Raw genomic sequence first — 14,081 nt, 5'->3', positions numbered from 1 at the left:
AAGTGAGGCCATAGACTTATGCCAGTGATTCCAAAGGCAGAATAAGGTTTGAGTCCTGTGAATCTTTGAGGCTTTGAGGAAGAAAAGACTATAGTCCTGTAACCTCTTGATGCCTGAATCCATAAAAACATTCCAGCCTTGATAGTTTTCGATAGAAGAAAAGTTTGAAGTCTTTTGACTATGACATGCCAAAACAAGGATAGGCTACTCTCAGGGTACTCTTACTTGTACAATGCATAAAGTAACATGCAAAACAAGGAAGGTGTACAGATTACGCTGGGCTCTATTGCCAAAATTGAATGTTATGATAACCCCGAAATAGCATTTGCTAAACTACTGTAATGTTGTTCAGCTTTGAGTCGCCTTATTCACGTCTCGGAGCTACGGATGCCGATTGGCTGAAGAGGGTCACGTGACATTCACAGCGCTGTCCATGGTGCCGAGTTGAATTCGTGGCGCTTTTTATGGTCACGGAGGCCGGGGTGCAAAACGCCCCCCTGCAGAATAAATTGGCCAGGCTTTTTATATACGGCGCTGTTTATTTTAGAGGAACGCCGCCCCGAGTGACCAATAAAACTCAACTGCACTTATACAGCGAACACTTTGATTTACGTTGACTATTACGGTCAAACGTGCTATACGAAAGGTAGAATCCTTTACGGTTGTAATGGATACGGATTTCAAATTTGTTTTTGATTGCACTAGTGACGGACAGTGAGGCTTTTGTGAAGCACCAACCGACTTTCCGTAGTTTATCCGAACAGGGTGAAATACCGGACAATTCAGTTATAGTGACCTCACCTGACGAGAAGCAAGACTGCAGTGGATTTAAAATAGTTTGTTTTTTTCTCATTCAAATGGTATGCACACACATATGAGCAGTAAAACTGGAAATCAAATCCAAAAAAAAAAAAGAGATCTGGTCAGACTCCTACTTGAAGGGGATTCATAACCCGGACAAATTTATAGTGTGAAGAGTACGTAGTTGAGTGCAACCGTAACTTTTTACGAATGACCAACTCCTGAAAAGTTGGGAAATACTACAGGACTAAAAGCAAAGCTATTAATTATTTTCCCAGCCCAAGTCCACACGACAAAGCCAACAACACAACAAGATCATTAAAACCTTCTGTAAATATGCCAGTGACAGTTTATTTTATAATAAGTGAAAGCTAAAAAACAATATATGAACAATAAACAACATATGTACAATATACAAAAAAAATCAGTAAAAAAATAAATAAATCAACAACTGTAATAATAAACTATACAAAAACATCACTAAAACGTGACTTTTTGAAAACAGTGGTTTTTTTTTGTTTGTTTTCTTTTTAATCCAGCTGTAGCTGGACAGATGTTTTTGGGGAGTCACCGGCAGGTCATGCTGCCGAAGGGCACCTCGAACCCGGCAGCAACCAAGGTCCTCCAAAATGGCAGGGTGCAAACTCGGCTTTCTGGCCGCAGTTCGTCTCGATCACCCGCCTGACGTGTTGCATCCATTCCTGTCTCTGCTCGATGCTGGATGCCTGTTGATTAGGAGGACGGTCAACATCAAGAAATGTCATTATTTGGTCATTTGCTGACATTACTAACTGTAATAAAACATTATTATCTGCTTTCTTATTTTAATAGTGCTTTTAAGGCCCATGAATCATTTGATTTTAAAACCCAATTTCTTTTTTCTACCGCCGTCTCAATAAGTGTATTTTAAGTTGACAGTAAAAAGTTAAAACCTTTTATTAAAAAAGCTTTTGAAAATGTTTTCACAGTCTTTCACTCAAGTATGGTGAAGTTTTACTTTTATAAGTGATGGAAGTACTACTGTGTATGTTCAACCAACACGCTTGACAAAGATAAAAAGGAAAAAAGAACTATCCGGAGACAGACAGCTTAGAGTCTAGGAGTTGGAATAAAAACATGTCACGATGTCAGTAGTGTGTGTGAAATTGCTTCACGTTGAAGAAGCGGCAGATCATCTGACCTTAAGAACAACGTTGTTCGTCGCGGGCGCGCGTCCCACCCGGAGAGCGAATTTGTAGGGGTTGCCCTTAACGTCTTCTGTTAGTCCTAACTCGGAGGTCTGGGGGAGGAAAACGAAATTAGAAATGCTCACGGGAACGACAAAGAGATGAAACGTGTGTTAAGTTGGACTCACGCGGAATTTTTGCTTGTAGAGGTATTTGGTGCTGCCGCTGGAGTCCTGCACCTCCTTGCTGAGGATGAGGGACTTCTCAAAAAGAAAGAGGTGCAAATTTGGGCTCTTACGGAGCAGCGCGATGGACGTACATTCCAGGACGGAGCCGTGGTGGATGAGCCTGCCCTGCGACTCCACGGTTTCCCCAAAGTCTGAGTCAAGAGGGAACATGAGTAAATGACAGCTCGACAATTAATGGATGTGCGGTCTCGTTCGTTCTCAGTCACCTTTCAGCGCGGCCAGATGTATCGCATCGTTGGCTCTCTTTGGAACGTCGAGCATGACCTCCAGGGCATCGTTCAGTTTGCCGCCGTCGTCTCCGACGCAGCTTAGTAGGTCCTAAAAGGAGGCGTGTACAATAACAGGGTCTTTTGCTGTTTTTACAAACTAAATGCAAGTCTTCTTTTTGGAAAGTGAAAAAAAGAAGTGAAAAAAACTCTTTTTGGAAAGAGTTCTTCTGAATATGACTGAGTGCATAAGAGTAGCATAATTATTAAATGTTAAATGAGGGATCAACGAATTCTAAAATGTGTATTTGAGGTTACCTTTAGCAGAAGCTGGTACTTCGTGATTCTCTGCACAGGCTTGATCAGGTAAGAAAACACGGAGTTTGCTAGTCCGTGTTTCTGCTGCATTTCCTGTTCAAACATAAGGGAGAAAAAAAAACTGAAGGTAAGACACTCAAATACAATGTCGTGTAGTTTCATTGCAGTCACTTTTTACTTACGCTGAAATAGCTTTGAGCGGTCGCCTCAGAGATGAGCTGAACGGCGCCGGTGTTGTTTGTGCAGTAGGTCACGTACATGCTGAAATGTTCAGCCTACAAAGACAACCAAATAAATAAATACATCAGGGATCCTTTCCGGGTCATTGGCCAAAGTTTTGGCCATGGTTCATGGCCCTTGAGAAAGTAATACATACCCATGTCACAAAGCAACGGGCAACTTCTTCGGGCGCCTGCTCACATTTGTCAAGCTCTTTGAGGAAGATGCTGAAGAAAGAGAAGACATGTGAGTGATGCAGTTGAGGCAAGCTTTTGCACAACTCCTCCTCATTCAATGACACGAGCAAGGGTCTCCCAAATTCGATTAGCCCATTTGTTTAGCTCGGCCGCTCTATTGAAAGATCTTATTCAGAAGTGCGCACATTTTTTCCTTAGAGGCCTGCGGTGAGAAAAACCACGGGATGCAGGGCCATCTTTGAAAGTTTTATCTAGCACGCTAAAAATCAATCATGTGGATGTTGTTAATATTGTATACTAAAGTTGTTTTTTCTTTGTAAACTGCGTAAAAAACCTTTTTAGGAAAATATAGGGCATTTCAGCTAAGCTCTATTTAAAAAAAATAAATAAAAAGGTGTGACTCGATGCTTACTTCTGGTGGAATTCATAAAGGTCCCGCATGTTTCCAAATATGATGTGATCCTTGTCGAGGATCGATGAAGGGATCCCCTCCACCCCGCTGGTCATCTCCGCCAGGTAGGTCTGCATAAAGTCACACAAAGATATACTTATGTCTCACGAACAGTTAAAATAATAGTCAAACAAAAATATGCAGGCAAAAGTGAAACTCACGTCGATGCAATCGCGCAGATCTTGAACGTAGGCCCTCTCTGTCTCCAGCAGCTCTTTGGTGATGAACCTAAAGAAAAAAAAGCGACATCGTTACGCCTGCTGTTACTTATCTGACAGAGCAGAGTTGTGGTTAAGGATGATGTGCGAAATGTCTTCAGGTCCCCTTGCATCGACGTTATATTGTAACCAACAGACGATACGTCAAAACTCAAGCTCAAATCGCTCGGTCAGCTTTGGTGTTAATCGTTAAAGCAGCCCATTGGCCGGTAAAACGCATCCATCAATTCGTCACATACCTTATTTTGCGCAAAGCCTGGCTTTTCTTCTCGTCTAAAGCGTTGGCTTCGCAGGTCTGCTGGACACCTGAAGCCGGCTTTGCGGCAGGATCGGCAGCCTGTTGGAGATCCTCAGTCTGACAAATGAGAGACAGGGAATCCCGCGTAAGTGTCTTTGTAAAATGTTAACAAAACAATCTGCTGAATTTACTTGAAGCCATCGCCTACTTTCATTTGGCTTCGACAAAACGTATGTTTGCTCACCTGTTTGGCCGGGCATTCGGCGAGGGCATCATGCTGACGTTGCTTCAACCACTGCAATCTGATTTCCCAGAGGTGGAGGGCGCCGTTCGCTCTTTGCAGCATGTTATCACGGATGTCTGCGGAGATAAAAGAAGACTTACACGTTAGCATTACGGAGTGGATGGAAACCTGGCCAATAAGATCGGAACCGTTTAGAATGGCTGAGGACACGCTTAAACAATGAAGGACAGTTGTTTGCATTGTCCTGTATGTTTTGTTTTTTTTCATTCCACAACAGCCTGACATTGCAGTGGGTCACAATCGCATTACTCGACACTTTTTAATCACTTCTGCATTGTTAATACGCTACTGTTAACACTAATGACGGTGATACTCGGAGAGCTAAGAATGATCATTGGTGACGATACGTGTAAAAAGAAAGCTCATTTTTCCAAAGGAAAATTGTGAATCTTTCAGTAATTGGCTAATAAATGTGTGTCAACTGACTTTTGACTTGTCGCACTGATGCTTCGTCTTGTGTTTCAGCGTTGCTGCCGTTCCTTTCTATGTATTTGATGAGGACGTCTGAGATTCCCCTGGCCACAGCGCACGCCTGAATGACAAAAATGACAAGTACTTCAAGATAGAGGTTTATCAATGGAACTCTGTTTTGGATCTTCCATAGGGTCTTTTTAACCTTGAGCAAGACTTCCTTCTGCTCCCGGTGCTTCTCGAGCTTGAGAGTCAAGTCCGGTGAATTCTTGAGCTCAAGTTTGTCCTCTCCTCCATACCAGTCCTCCTCCTCCATACTTGAATATTCCCATTCCAGGCCATCCAAAAAACGGCAGACCTGCAAAGGACATTAATTTAGGTCAATTCGATTCAGTTAAAAGTGAAATGAAGTGATTGAAGTTTTTACCGAATTTTCCTCCTATAATGCCGAATAACACCCAACGGTAAGTTTCTAACAAAGTAGCATGTGTTAAACATACACTGAAAAAACGTGAAGATAAGCCAAACCTATTGTAATTGGTAGGCAACCATTCCAGGGTGTCCCCCACCTTCTGCCAAAAGACGGCCTGGATTGGCACCAGCTAGCCGGCGACCCTAATGAGGATAAGTGGCTAAAGAAAATGGATGGATGGATGGATGGATGATCAAGAAACCAACCTTTTTAAAATGACACATTTTGAAAAATGACATGTATTTAACATATCGCAAACTGAAAAAAATGGAAAAGGCCTAACATAAAATGTTGCAGAAGTGATGTTGCAAAGGAGTACTTCATTACTTTTCAGTTTTAAGCTCATATTTTCTTTCTTTAGCGTGGACATCAAACAGTGATGTGTAATCAAATGTCATACAATGCATGCATGCCTTACTTGTTCTGAGGTCTGGTAGAAGGCCAAAGAAGCCAAGGCCAGCTTGTGCTTGTCCTCTGCGCTGCGCAAGAGGTGCAGCCAGTTGGACTCCGTGTCCTCCGCGCGGTCTCTGAAGACGTCCATGTCGTGGTAGCTGGTTTTCCGATTGCAGAACGTAGGCCTTGCTGAATGCTCGAGCGAGTCCTCTGTAGGTGGGAAGTAAAACGGAAAATTGTTGCAGCAGGAACATTTTGAACTATTGCAAAAATATCATTTGAGCACTAGTTTGACCCTTTCGTTAAAGGTCACATACTCATGCGCTCAATCTTTGATTACATTATTCAATTTACACAACACAAATTCATTGCATATGTGACAACTCACTGTACCTGACTTACACTAAGTAGCTCACTTTACATTGACATTTGCCTTAAGGGAAGTCTAAAGATTAATATTTACTCCTTTCTGTGCAACATGGGAATGGCATAATGTTTGCTTGGGCAAGATTAGCCAAAAGCCTTGACATAGCCTGTCTGATTTTCAAAATAACGGCTAGATTAACACTGCAGTGTCATCGATTACTTTCGCCGGTTTTCAGAAGTTAAAATCATAAAAAAAAAAAAAATAGTCAACGTGGCCTTGCGTCTTTCTTTTTAGTGTGTGTGTGTGTGTGTGGGGGGGGGGGGGGGGGTCTTCAGGGGTAATGGTGTGGTCTACACGTTGAAAGCAAACTCACTTTTGAACGTTACTATGTCATTTAAATAATCTAGCATCATCGGAGAGAGTTTAAGGTGCTTTAAAAAACTCAAAATGTAGCTGGGCAAGTGCAAACAACGCAAAACAAGGCAAAACTGAATTACATGTATCGTAACTGGTACACAAATGCAGTCTACCCAACAATAACGTGCGATTTTAAGGCTACCGTTAAAAACGGCTACCGATTCACAGACGCCGAATACGTGCGGCCATATTTTCCAACAGCAAAAAAAAAAAAAAAAAAAAAAAAAAATCAACGCCAAACAAGTACGCACGATGAAAAAATAATACATCGCGGGGGCTCCGCACAAAAACATTAATGGTCAAAACGAAAACAAAAGTTTCATAAGAAAAAGTTATTGAACCCACCGGAGTCAGAGGCATTTATCATTCAAATTGACACCATCGAGACACTGCATAGCGTTCTTGACAATGTTCGAACACACAGAAGTGGATAAATACGTTGAGCGACCGGCATAATATTTGGACAAACTTTGCAATTTCAAGAGCATCACAAACATCCCGGCTGAAAAAAAGAAGAAACTATCCTGCTTGTTTAATCCAACTCACCGTCCGTCCGCTTGCAGCAGGTTTGCGTCCAGGAAATTCGATAGAAAAAAGTTTTTGTCTTGAAATGACTTTCGTGCGTCCTCTCTCCTCCGCCGCCAGATCACACACCGGGCACTGGGCAAATGCTTCGGTATATAAGCGTTTTCAGTTGACCAATGAGATGATCGTGACGTCACGCGATCTTTCATCTTTCCTCTCGACTGTCGTGACGTCACGTGCCCCTTCATCTCTTTCACCAAGACTCGAAGTTCAGCGTCCTAACGGTTGCCAACAAATGGTACGTTCTGCTGTCAAACATATATGTCAATAAAAAAAACAGAACTATATAGCAAGAATTTCACATCAGCGGATTTTATTCCTTCTCTTGTTATATTTCTCTCTTGCACTTTGTGATACTTACGCGAGTATTTGTTGAAGCAAAATGTTCATTAATTAAAAAAAAAAAAAAAAAGTCCGAACGTTGGTAGAAGTCTCCAGTGTTAACGGCTATTTCGCTAACGAGAAAATTGACATCTCGCGATGAGTGCATTTGAGGTGCATTCAACAACATTCGGAATTTTTAAATTCCAGCTGAACGTACCATTTGTCTGTCCAATAATATCGCGTATCTGTTATGCATTTATTTTTTGAATCAAGTGCCTTGGTGATCTGTTCTCAGCCAATGCAAAATGTACCTGGTAACAATCGAATAAAGGACGTATCTTCACTTATTGAAAAAAAAAAAAGATGAGGTGGTTGTTAAGACTGTTGGCTATTGGCCAGGATTTTTTTTTCTGGGCGGCGGGTGTGTCACAGGGGGCGGTTGGCAACCGTTAGGACGCTGAACTTCGAGTCTTGGTGAAAGAGATGAAGGGGCACGTGACGTCACGACAGTCGAGAGGAAAGATGAAAGATCGCGTGACGTCACGATCATCTCATTGGTCAACTGAAAACGCTTATATACCGAAGCATTTGCCCAGTGCCCGGTGTGTGATCTGGCGGCGGAGGAGAGAGGACGCACGAAAGTCATTTCAAGACAAAAACTTTTTTCTATCGAATTTCCTGGACGCAAACCTGCTGCAAGCGGACGGACGGTGAGTTGGATTAAACAAGCAGGATAGTTTCTTCTTTTTTTCAGCCGGGATGTTTGTGATGCTCTTGAAATTGCAAAGTTTGTCCAAATATTATGCCGGTCGCTCAACGTATTTATCCACTTCTGTGTGTTCGAACATTGTCAAGAACGCTATGCAGTGTCTTGATGGTGTCAATTTGAATGATAAATGCCTCTGACTCCGGTGGGTTCAATAACTTTTTCTTATGAAACTTTTGTTTTCGTTTTGACCATTAATGTTTTTGTGCGGAGCCCCCGCGATGTATTATTTTTTCATCGTGCGTACTTGTTTGGCGTTGATTTTTTTTTTTTTTTTTTTTTTTTTTTGCTGTTGGAAAATATGGCCGCACGTATTCGGCGTCTGTGAATCGGTAGCCGTTTTTAACGGTAGCCTTAAAATCGCACGTTATTGTTGGGTAGACTGCATTTGTGTACCAGTTACGATACATGTAATTCAGTTTTGCCTTGTTTTGCGTTGTTTGCACTTGCCCAGCTACATTTTGAGTTTTTTAAAGCACCTTAAACTCTCTCCGATGATGCTAGATTATTTAAATGACATAGTAACGTTCAAAAGTGAGTTTGCTTTCAACGTGTAGACCACACCATTACCCCTGAAGACCCCCCCCCCCCCCCCACACACACACACACACACACTAAAAAGAAAGACGCAAGGCCACGTTGACTATTTTTTTTTTTTTTATGATTTTAACTTCTGAAAACCGGCGAAAGTAATCGATGACACTGCAGTGTTAATCTAGCCGTTATTTTGAAAATCAGACAGGCTATGTCAAGGCTTTTGGCTAATCTTGCCCAAGCAAACATTATGCCATTCCCATGTTGCACAGAAAGGAGTAAATATTAATCTTTAGACTTCCCTTAAGGCAAATGTCAATGTAAAGTGAGCTACTTAGTGTAAGTCAGGTACAGTGAGTTGTCACATATGCAATGAATTTGTGTTGTGTAAATTGAATAATGTAATCAAAGATTGAGCGCATGAGTATGTGACCTTTAACGAAAGGGTCAAACTAGTGCTCAAATGATATTTTTGCAATAGTTCAAAATGTTCCTGCTGCAACAATTTTCCGTTTTACTTCCCACCTACAGAGGACTCGCTCGAGCATTCAGCAAGGCCTACGTTCTGCAATCGGAAAACCAGCTACCACGACATGGACGTCTTCAGAGACCGCGCGGAGGACACGGAGTCCAACTGGCTGCACCTCTTGCGCAGCGCAGAGGACAAGCACAAGCTGGCCTTGGCTTCTTTGGCCTTCTACCAGACCTCAGAACAAGTAAGGCATGCATGCATTGTATGACATTTGATTACACATCACTGTTTGATGTCCACGCTAAAGAAAGAAAATATGAGCTTAAAACTGAAAAGTAATGAAGTACTCCTTTGCAACATCACTTCTGCAACATTTTATGTTAGGCCTTTTCCATTTTTTTCAGTTTGCGATATGTTAAATACATGTCATTTTTCAAAATGTGTCATTTTAAAAAGGTTGGTTTCTTGATCATCCATCCATCCATCCATCCATTTTCTTTAGCCACTTATCCTCATTAGGGTCGCCGGCTAGCTGGTGCCAATCCAGGCCGTCTTTTGGCAGAAGGTGGGGGACACCCTGGAATGGTTGCCTACCAATTACAATAGGTTTGGCTTATCTTCACGTTTTTTCAGTGTATGTTTAACACATGCTACTTTGTTAGAAACTTACCGTTGGGTGTTATTCGGCATTATAGGAGGAAAATTCGGTAAAAACTTCAATCACTTCATTTCACTTTTAACTGAATCGAATTGACCTAAATTAATGTCCTTTGCAGGTCTGCCGTTTTTTGGATGGCCTGGAATGGGAATATTCAAGTATGGAGGAGGAGGACTGGTATGGAGGAGAGGACAAACTTGAGCTCAAGAATTCACCGGACTTGACTCTCAAGCTCGAGAAGCACCGGGAGCAGAAGGAAGTCTTGCTCAAGGTTAAAAAGACCCTATGGAAGATCCAAAACAGAGTTCCATTGATAAACCTCTATCTTGAAGTACTTGTCATTTTTGTCATTCAGGCGTGCGCTGTGGCCAGGGGAATCTCAGACGTCCTCATCAAATACATAGAAAGGAACGGCAGCAACGCTGAAACACAAGACGAAGCATCAGTGCGACAAGTCAAAAGTCAGTTGACACACATTTATTAGCCAATTACTGAAAGATTCACAATTTTCCTTTGGAAAAATGAGCTTTCTTTTTACACGTATCGTCACCAATGATCATTCTTAGCTCTCCGAGTATCACCGTCATTAGTGTTAACAGTAGCGTATTAACAATGCAGAAGTGATTAAAAAGTGTCGAGTAATGCGATTGTGACCCACTGCAATGTCAGGCTGTTGTGGAATGAAAAAAAACAAAACATACAGGACAATGCAAACAACTGTCCTTCATTGTTTAAGCGTGTCCTCAGCCATTCTAAACGGTTCCGATCTTATTGGCCAGGTTTCCATCCACTCCGTAATGCTAACGTGTAAGTCTTCTTTTATCTCCGCAGACATCCGTGATAACATGCTGCAAAGAGCGAACGGCGCCCTCCACCTCTGGGAAATCAGATTGCAGTGGTTGAAGCAACGTCAGCATGATGCCCTCGCCGAATGCCCGGCCAAACAGGTGAGCAAACATACGTTTTGTCGAAGCCAAATGAAAGTAGGCGATGGCTTCAAGTAAATTCAGCAGATTGTTTTGTTAACATTTTACAAAGACACTTACGCGGGATTCCCTGTCTCTCATTTGTCAGACTGAGGATCTCCAACAGGCTGCCGATCCTGCCGCAAAGCCGGCTTCAGGTGTCCAGCAGACCTGCGAAGCCAACGCTTTAGACGAGAAGAAAAGCCAGGCTTTGCGCAAAATAAGGTATGTGACGAATTGATGGATGCGTTTTACCGGCCAATGGGCTGCTTTAACGATTAACACCAAAGCTGACCGAGCGATTTGAGCTTGAGTTTTGACGTATCGTCTGTTGGTTACAATATAACGTCGATGCAAGGGGACCTGAAGACATTTCGCACATCATCCTTAACCACAACTCTGCTCTGTCAGATAAGTAACAGCAGGCGTAACGATGTCGCTTTTTTTTCTTTAGGTTCATCACCAAAGAGCTGCTGGAGACAGAGAGGGCCTACGTTCAAGATCTGCGCGATTGCATCGACGTGAGTTTCACTTTTGCCTGCATATTTTTGTTTGACTATTATTTTAACTGTTCGTGAGACATAAGTATATCTTTGTGTGACTTTATGCAGACCTACCTGGCGGAGATGACCAGCGGGGTGGAGGGGATCCCTTCATCGATCCTCGACAAGGATCACATCATATTTGGAAACATGCGGGACCTTTATGAATTCCACCAGAAGTAAGCATCGAGTCACACCTTTTTATTTATTTTTTTTAAATAGAGCTTAGCTGAAATGCCCTATATTTTCCTAAAAAGGTTTTTTACGCAGTTTACAAAGAAAAAACAACTTTAGTATACAATATTAACAACATCCACATGATTGATTTTTAGCGTGCTAGATAAAACTTTCAAAGATGGCCCTGCATCCCGTGGTTTTTCTCACCGCAGGCCTCTAAGGAAAAAATGTGCGCACTTCTGAATAAGATCTTTCAATAGAGCGGCCGAGCTAAACAAATGGGCTAATCGAATTTGGGAGACCCTTGCTCGTGTCATTGAATGAGGAGGAGTTGTGCAAAAGCTTGCCTCAACTGCATCACTCACATGTCTTCTCTTTCTTCAGCATCTTCCTCAAAGAGCTTGACAAATGTGAGCAGGCGCCCGAAGAAGTTGCCCGTTGCTTTGTGACATGGGTATGTATTACTTTCTCAAGGGCCATGAACCATGGCCAAAACTTTGGCCAATGACCCGGAAAGGATCCCTGATGTATATATTTATTTGGTTGTCTTTGTAGGCTGAACATTTCAGCATGTACGTGACCTACTGCACAAACAACACCGGCGCCGTTCAGCTCATCTCTGAGGCGACCGCTCAAAGCTATTTCAGCGTAAGTAAAAAGTGACTGCAATGAAACTACACGACATTGTATTTGAGTGTCTTACCTTCAGTTTTTTTTTCTCCCTTATGTTTGAACAGGAAATGCAGCAGAAACACGGACTAGCAAACTCCGTGTTTTCTTACCTGATCAAGCCTGTGCAGAGAATCACGAAGTACCAGCTTCTGCTAAAGGTAACCTCAAATACACATTTTAGAATTCGTTGATCCCTCATTTAACATTTAATAATTATGCTACTCTTATGCACTCAGTCATATTCAGAAGAACTCTTTCCAAAAAGAGTTTTTTTCACTTCTTTTTTTCACTTTCCAAAAAGAAGACTTGCATTTAGTTTGTAAAAACAGCAAAAGACCCTGTTAATTGTACACGCCTCCTTTTAGGACCTACTAAGCTGCGTCGGAGACGACGGCGGCAAACTGAACGATGCCCTGGAGGTCATGCTCGACGTTCCAAAGAGAGCCAACGATGCGATACATCTGGCCGCGCTGAAAGGTGACTGAGAACGAACGAGACCGCACATCCATTAACTGTCGAGCTGTCATTTACTCATGTTCCCTCTTGACTCAGACTTTGGGGAAACCGTGGAGTCGCAGGGCAGGCTCATCCACCACGGCTCCGTCCTGGAATGTACGTCCATCGCGCTGCTCCGTAAGAGCCCAAATTTGCACCTCTTTCTTTTTGAGAAGTCCCTCATCCTCAGCAAGGAGGTGCAGGACTCCAGCGGCAGCACCAAATACCTCTACAAGCAAAAATTCCGCGTGAGTCCAACTTAACACACGTTTCATCTCTTTGTCGTTCCCGTGAGCATTTCTAATTTCGTTTTCCTCCCCCAGACCTCCGAGTTAGGACTAACAGAAGACGTTAAGGGCAACCCCTACAAATTCGCTCTCCGGGTGGGACGCGCGCCCGCGACGAACAACGTTGTTCTTAAGGTCAGATGATCTGCCGCTTCTTCAACGTGAAGCAATTTCACACACACTACTGACATCGTGACATGTTTTTATTCCAACTCCTAGACTCTAAGCTGTCTGTCTCCGGATAGTTCTTTTTTCCTTTTTATCTTTGTCAAGCGTGTTGGTTGAACATACACAGTAGTACTTCCATCACTTATAAAAGTAAAACTTCACCATACTTGAGTGAAAGACTGTGAAAACATTTTCAAAAGCTTTTTTAATAAAAGGTTTTAACTTTTTACTGTCAACTTAAAATACACTTATTGAGACGGCGGTAGAAAAAAGAAATTGGGTTTTAAAATCAAATGATTCATGGGCCTTAAAAGCACTATTAAAATAAGAAAGCAGATAATAATGTTTTATTACAGTTAGTAATGTCAGCAAATGACCAAATAATGACATTTCTTGATGTTGACCGTCCTCCTAATCAACAGGCATCCAGCATCGAGCAGAGACAGGAATGGATGCAACACGTCAGGCGGGTGATCGAGACGAACTGCGGCCAGAAAGCCGAGTTTGCACCCTGCCATTTTGGAGGACCTTGGTTGCTGCCGGGTTCGAGGTGCCCTTCGGCAGCATGACCTGCCGGTGACTCCCCAAAAACATCTGTCCAGCTACAGCTGGATTAAAAAACAAACAAACAAAAAAACCCCACTGTTTTCAAAAAGTCACGTTTTAGTGATGTTTTTGTATAGTTTATTATTACATTTGTTGATTTATTTATTTTTTTACTGATTTTTTTTGTATATTGTACATATGTTGTTTATTGTTCATATATTGTTTTTTAGCTTTCACTTATTATAAAATAAACTGTCACTGGCATATTTACAGAAGGTTTTAATGATCTTGTTGTGTTGTTGGCTTTGTCGTGTGGACTTGGGCTGGGAAAATAATTAATAGCTTTGCTTTTAGTCCTGTAGTATTTCCCAACTTTTCAGGAGTTGGTCATTCGTAAAAAGTTACGGTTGCACTCAACTACGTACTCTTCACACTATAAATTTGTCTGGGTTATGAATCCCCTT

General features: G+C 42.2%; 2 protein-coding genes across 8 annotated transcripts; one reads left to right on the top strand and one right to left on the bottom strand.

Annotated features, from left to right (window-relative positions):
• Positions 1-1,119: 1,119 nt before the first annotated feature.
• On the bottom strand, positions 1,120-7,085 carry LOC148420884 (triple functional domain protein-like). 4 transcript variants are annotated; one of them, XR_015866171.1, is made up of 16 exons: positions 6,973-7,085; positions 5,668-5,852; positions 4,983-5,135; positions 4,793-4,898; positions 4,307-4,422; positions 4,064-4,179; positions 3,768-3,834; positions 3,568-3,677; positions 3,116-3,185; positions 2,922-3,014; positions 2,740-2,832; positions 2,422-2,533; positions 2,287-2,346; positions 2,156-2,227; positions 1,982-2,080; positions 1,379-1,526 (listed from the first exon to the last, which is right to left on the bottom strand). XR_015866171.1 is itself a non-coding variant. In XM_088419721.1 (15 exons), exons 2-15 carry the CDS (start codon positions 5,788-5,790, stop codon positions 1,380-1,382), a joined length of 1,596 nt encoding a protein of 531 aa, XP_088275847.1. In that variant the 5' UTR covers positions 5,791-5,852; positions 6,973-7,085; the 3' UTR covers positions 1,120-1,379. The 4 variants fall into 4 exon arrangements, 3 of the variants coding, with proteins under 3 accessions (XP_088275847.1, XP_088275848.1, XP_088275849.1); XM_088419721.1 differs by having other exon boundaries at positions 1,120-1,526; positions 2,156-2,346; XM_088419722.1 differs by lacking the exon at positions 6,973-7,085 and adding an exon at positions 5,306-5,409 and having other exon boundaries at positions 1,120-1,526; positions 2,156-2,346; positions 5,668-5,817.
• Positions 7,086-7,932: 847 nt separating this feature from the next.
• On the top strand, positions 7,933-13,684 carry LOC148420883 (triple functional domain protein-like). Of its 4 annotated transcripts, XR_015866117.1 has the most exons (16): positions 7,933-8,045; positions 9,167-9,351; positions 9,884-10,036; positions 10,121-10,226; positions 10,597-10,712; positions 10,840-10,955; positions 11,185-11,251; positions 11,342-11,451; positions 11,834-11,903; positions 12,005-12,097; positions 12,187-12,279; positions 12,487-12,598; positions 12,674-12,733; positions 12,793-12,864; positions 12,940-13,038; positions 13,494-13,640. XR_015866117.1 is itself a non-coding variant. In XM_088419321.1 (15 exons), the coding sequence occupies exons 2-15, from the start codon at positions 9,229-9,231 to the stop codon at positions 13,638-13,640; spliced, it is 1,596 nt and encodes a 531-aa protein (XP_088275447.1). In that variant the 5' UTR covers positions 7,933-8,045; positions 9,167-9,228; the 3' UTR covers positions 13,641-13,684. The 4 variants fall into 4 exon arrangements, 3 of the variants coding, with proteins under 3 accessions (XP_088275447.1, XP_088275448.1, XP_088275449.1); XM_088419321.1 differs by having other exon boundaries at positions 12,674-12,864; positions 13,494-13,684; XM_088419322.1 differs by lacking the exon at positions 7,933-8,045 and adding an exon at positions 9,610-9,713 and having other exon boundaries at positions 9,202-9,351; positions 12,674-12,864; positions 13,494-13,684.
• Positions 13,685-14,081: the final 397 nt, after the last annotated feature.

The sequence above is a fragment of the Hippichthys cyanospilos genome, chromosome 7 (assembly GCF_059441005.1).
Source record: "Hippichthys cyanospilos isolate Australia breed blue-spotted pipefish chromosome 7, RoL_Hcya_1.0, whole genome shotgun sequence".
NCBI classification, from domain to species: domain Eukaryota; kingdom Metazoa; phylum Chordata; class Actinopteri; order Syngnathiformes; family Syngnathidae; genus Hippichthys; species Hippichthys cyanospilos.
The sequence above is the reverse complement of the archived record's forward strand: the minus strand, read 5'-3'. Positions and strand labels throughout refer to the sequence as shown.

Coding starts and splice junctions, on each gene's coding strand:
- LOC148420884 (XM_088419721.1), bottom strand. CDS start 5,790: ATGGACGTCTTCAGAGACCGCGCGGAGGACACGGAGTCCAACTGGCTG. Junction 3,835..4,063: donor CAGGCTTTGCGCAAAATAAG/GTATGTGACGAA, acceptor TTTTTTCTTTAG/GTTCATCACCAAAGAGCTGC. Junction 3,186..3,567: donor CTTTATGAATTCCACCAGAA/GTAAGCATCGAG, acceptor CTCTTTCTTCAG/CATCTTCCTCAAAGAGCTTG.
- LOC148420883 (XM_088419321.1), top strand. CDS start 9,229: ATGGACGTCTTCAGAGACCGCGCGGAGGACACGGAGTCCAACTGGCTG. Junction 11,904..12,004: donor CCCGTTGCTTTGTGACATGG/GTATGTATTACT, acceptor TTGTCTTTGTAG/GCTGAACATTTCAGCATGTA. Junction 12,280..12,486: donor AGTACCAGCTTCTGCTAAAG/GTAACCTCAAAT, acceptor GCCTCCTTTTAG/GACCTACTAAGCTGCGTCGG.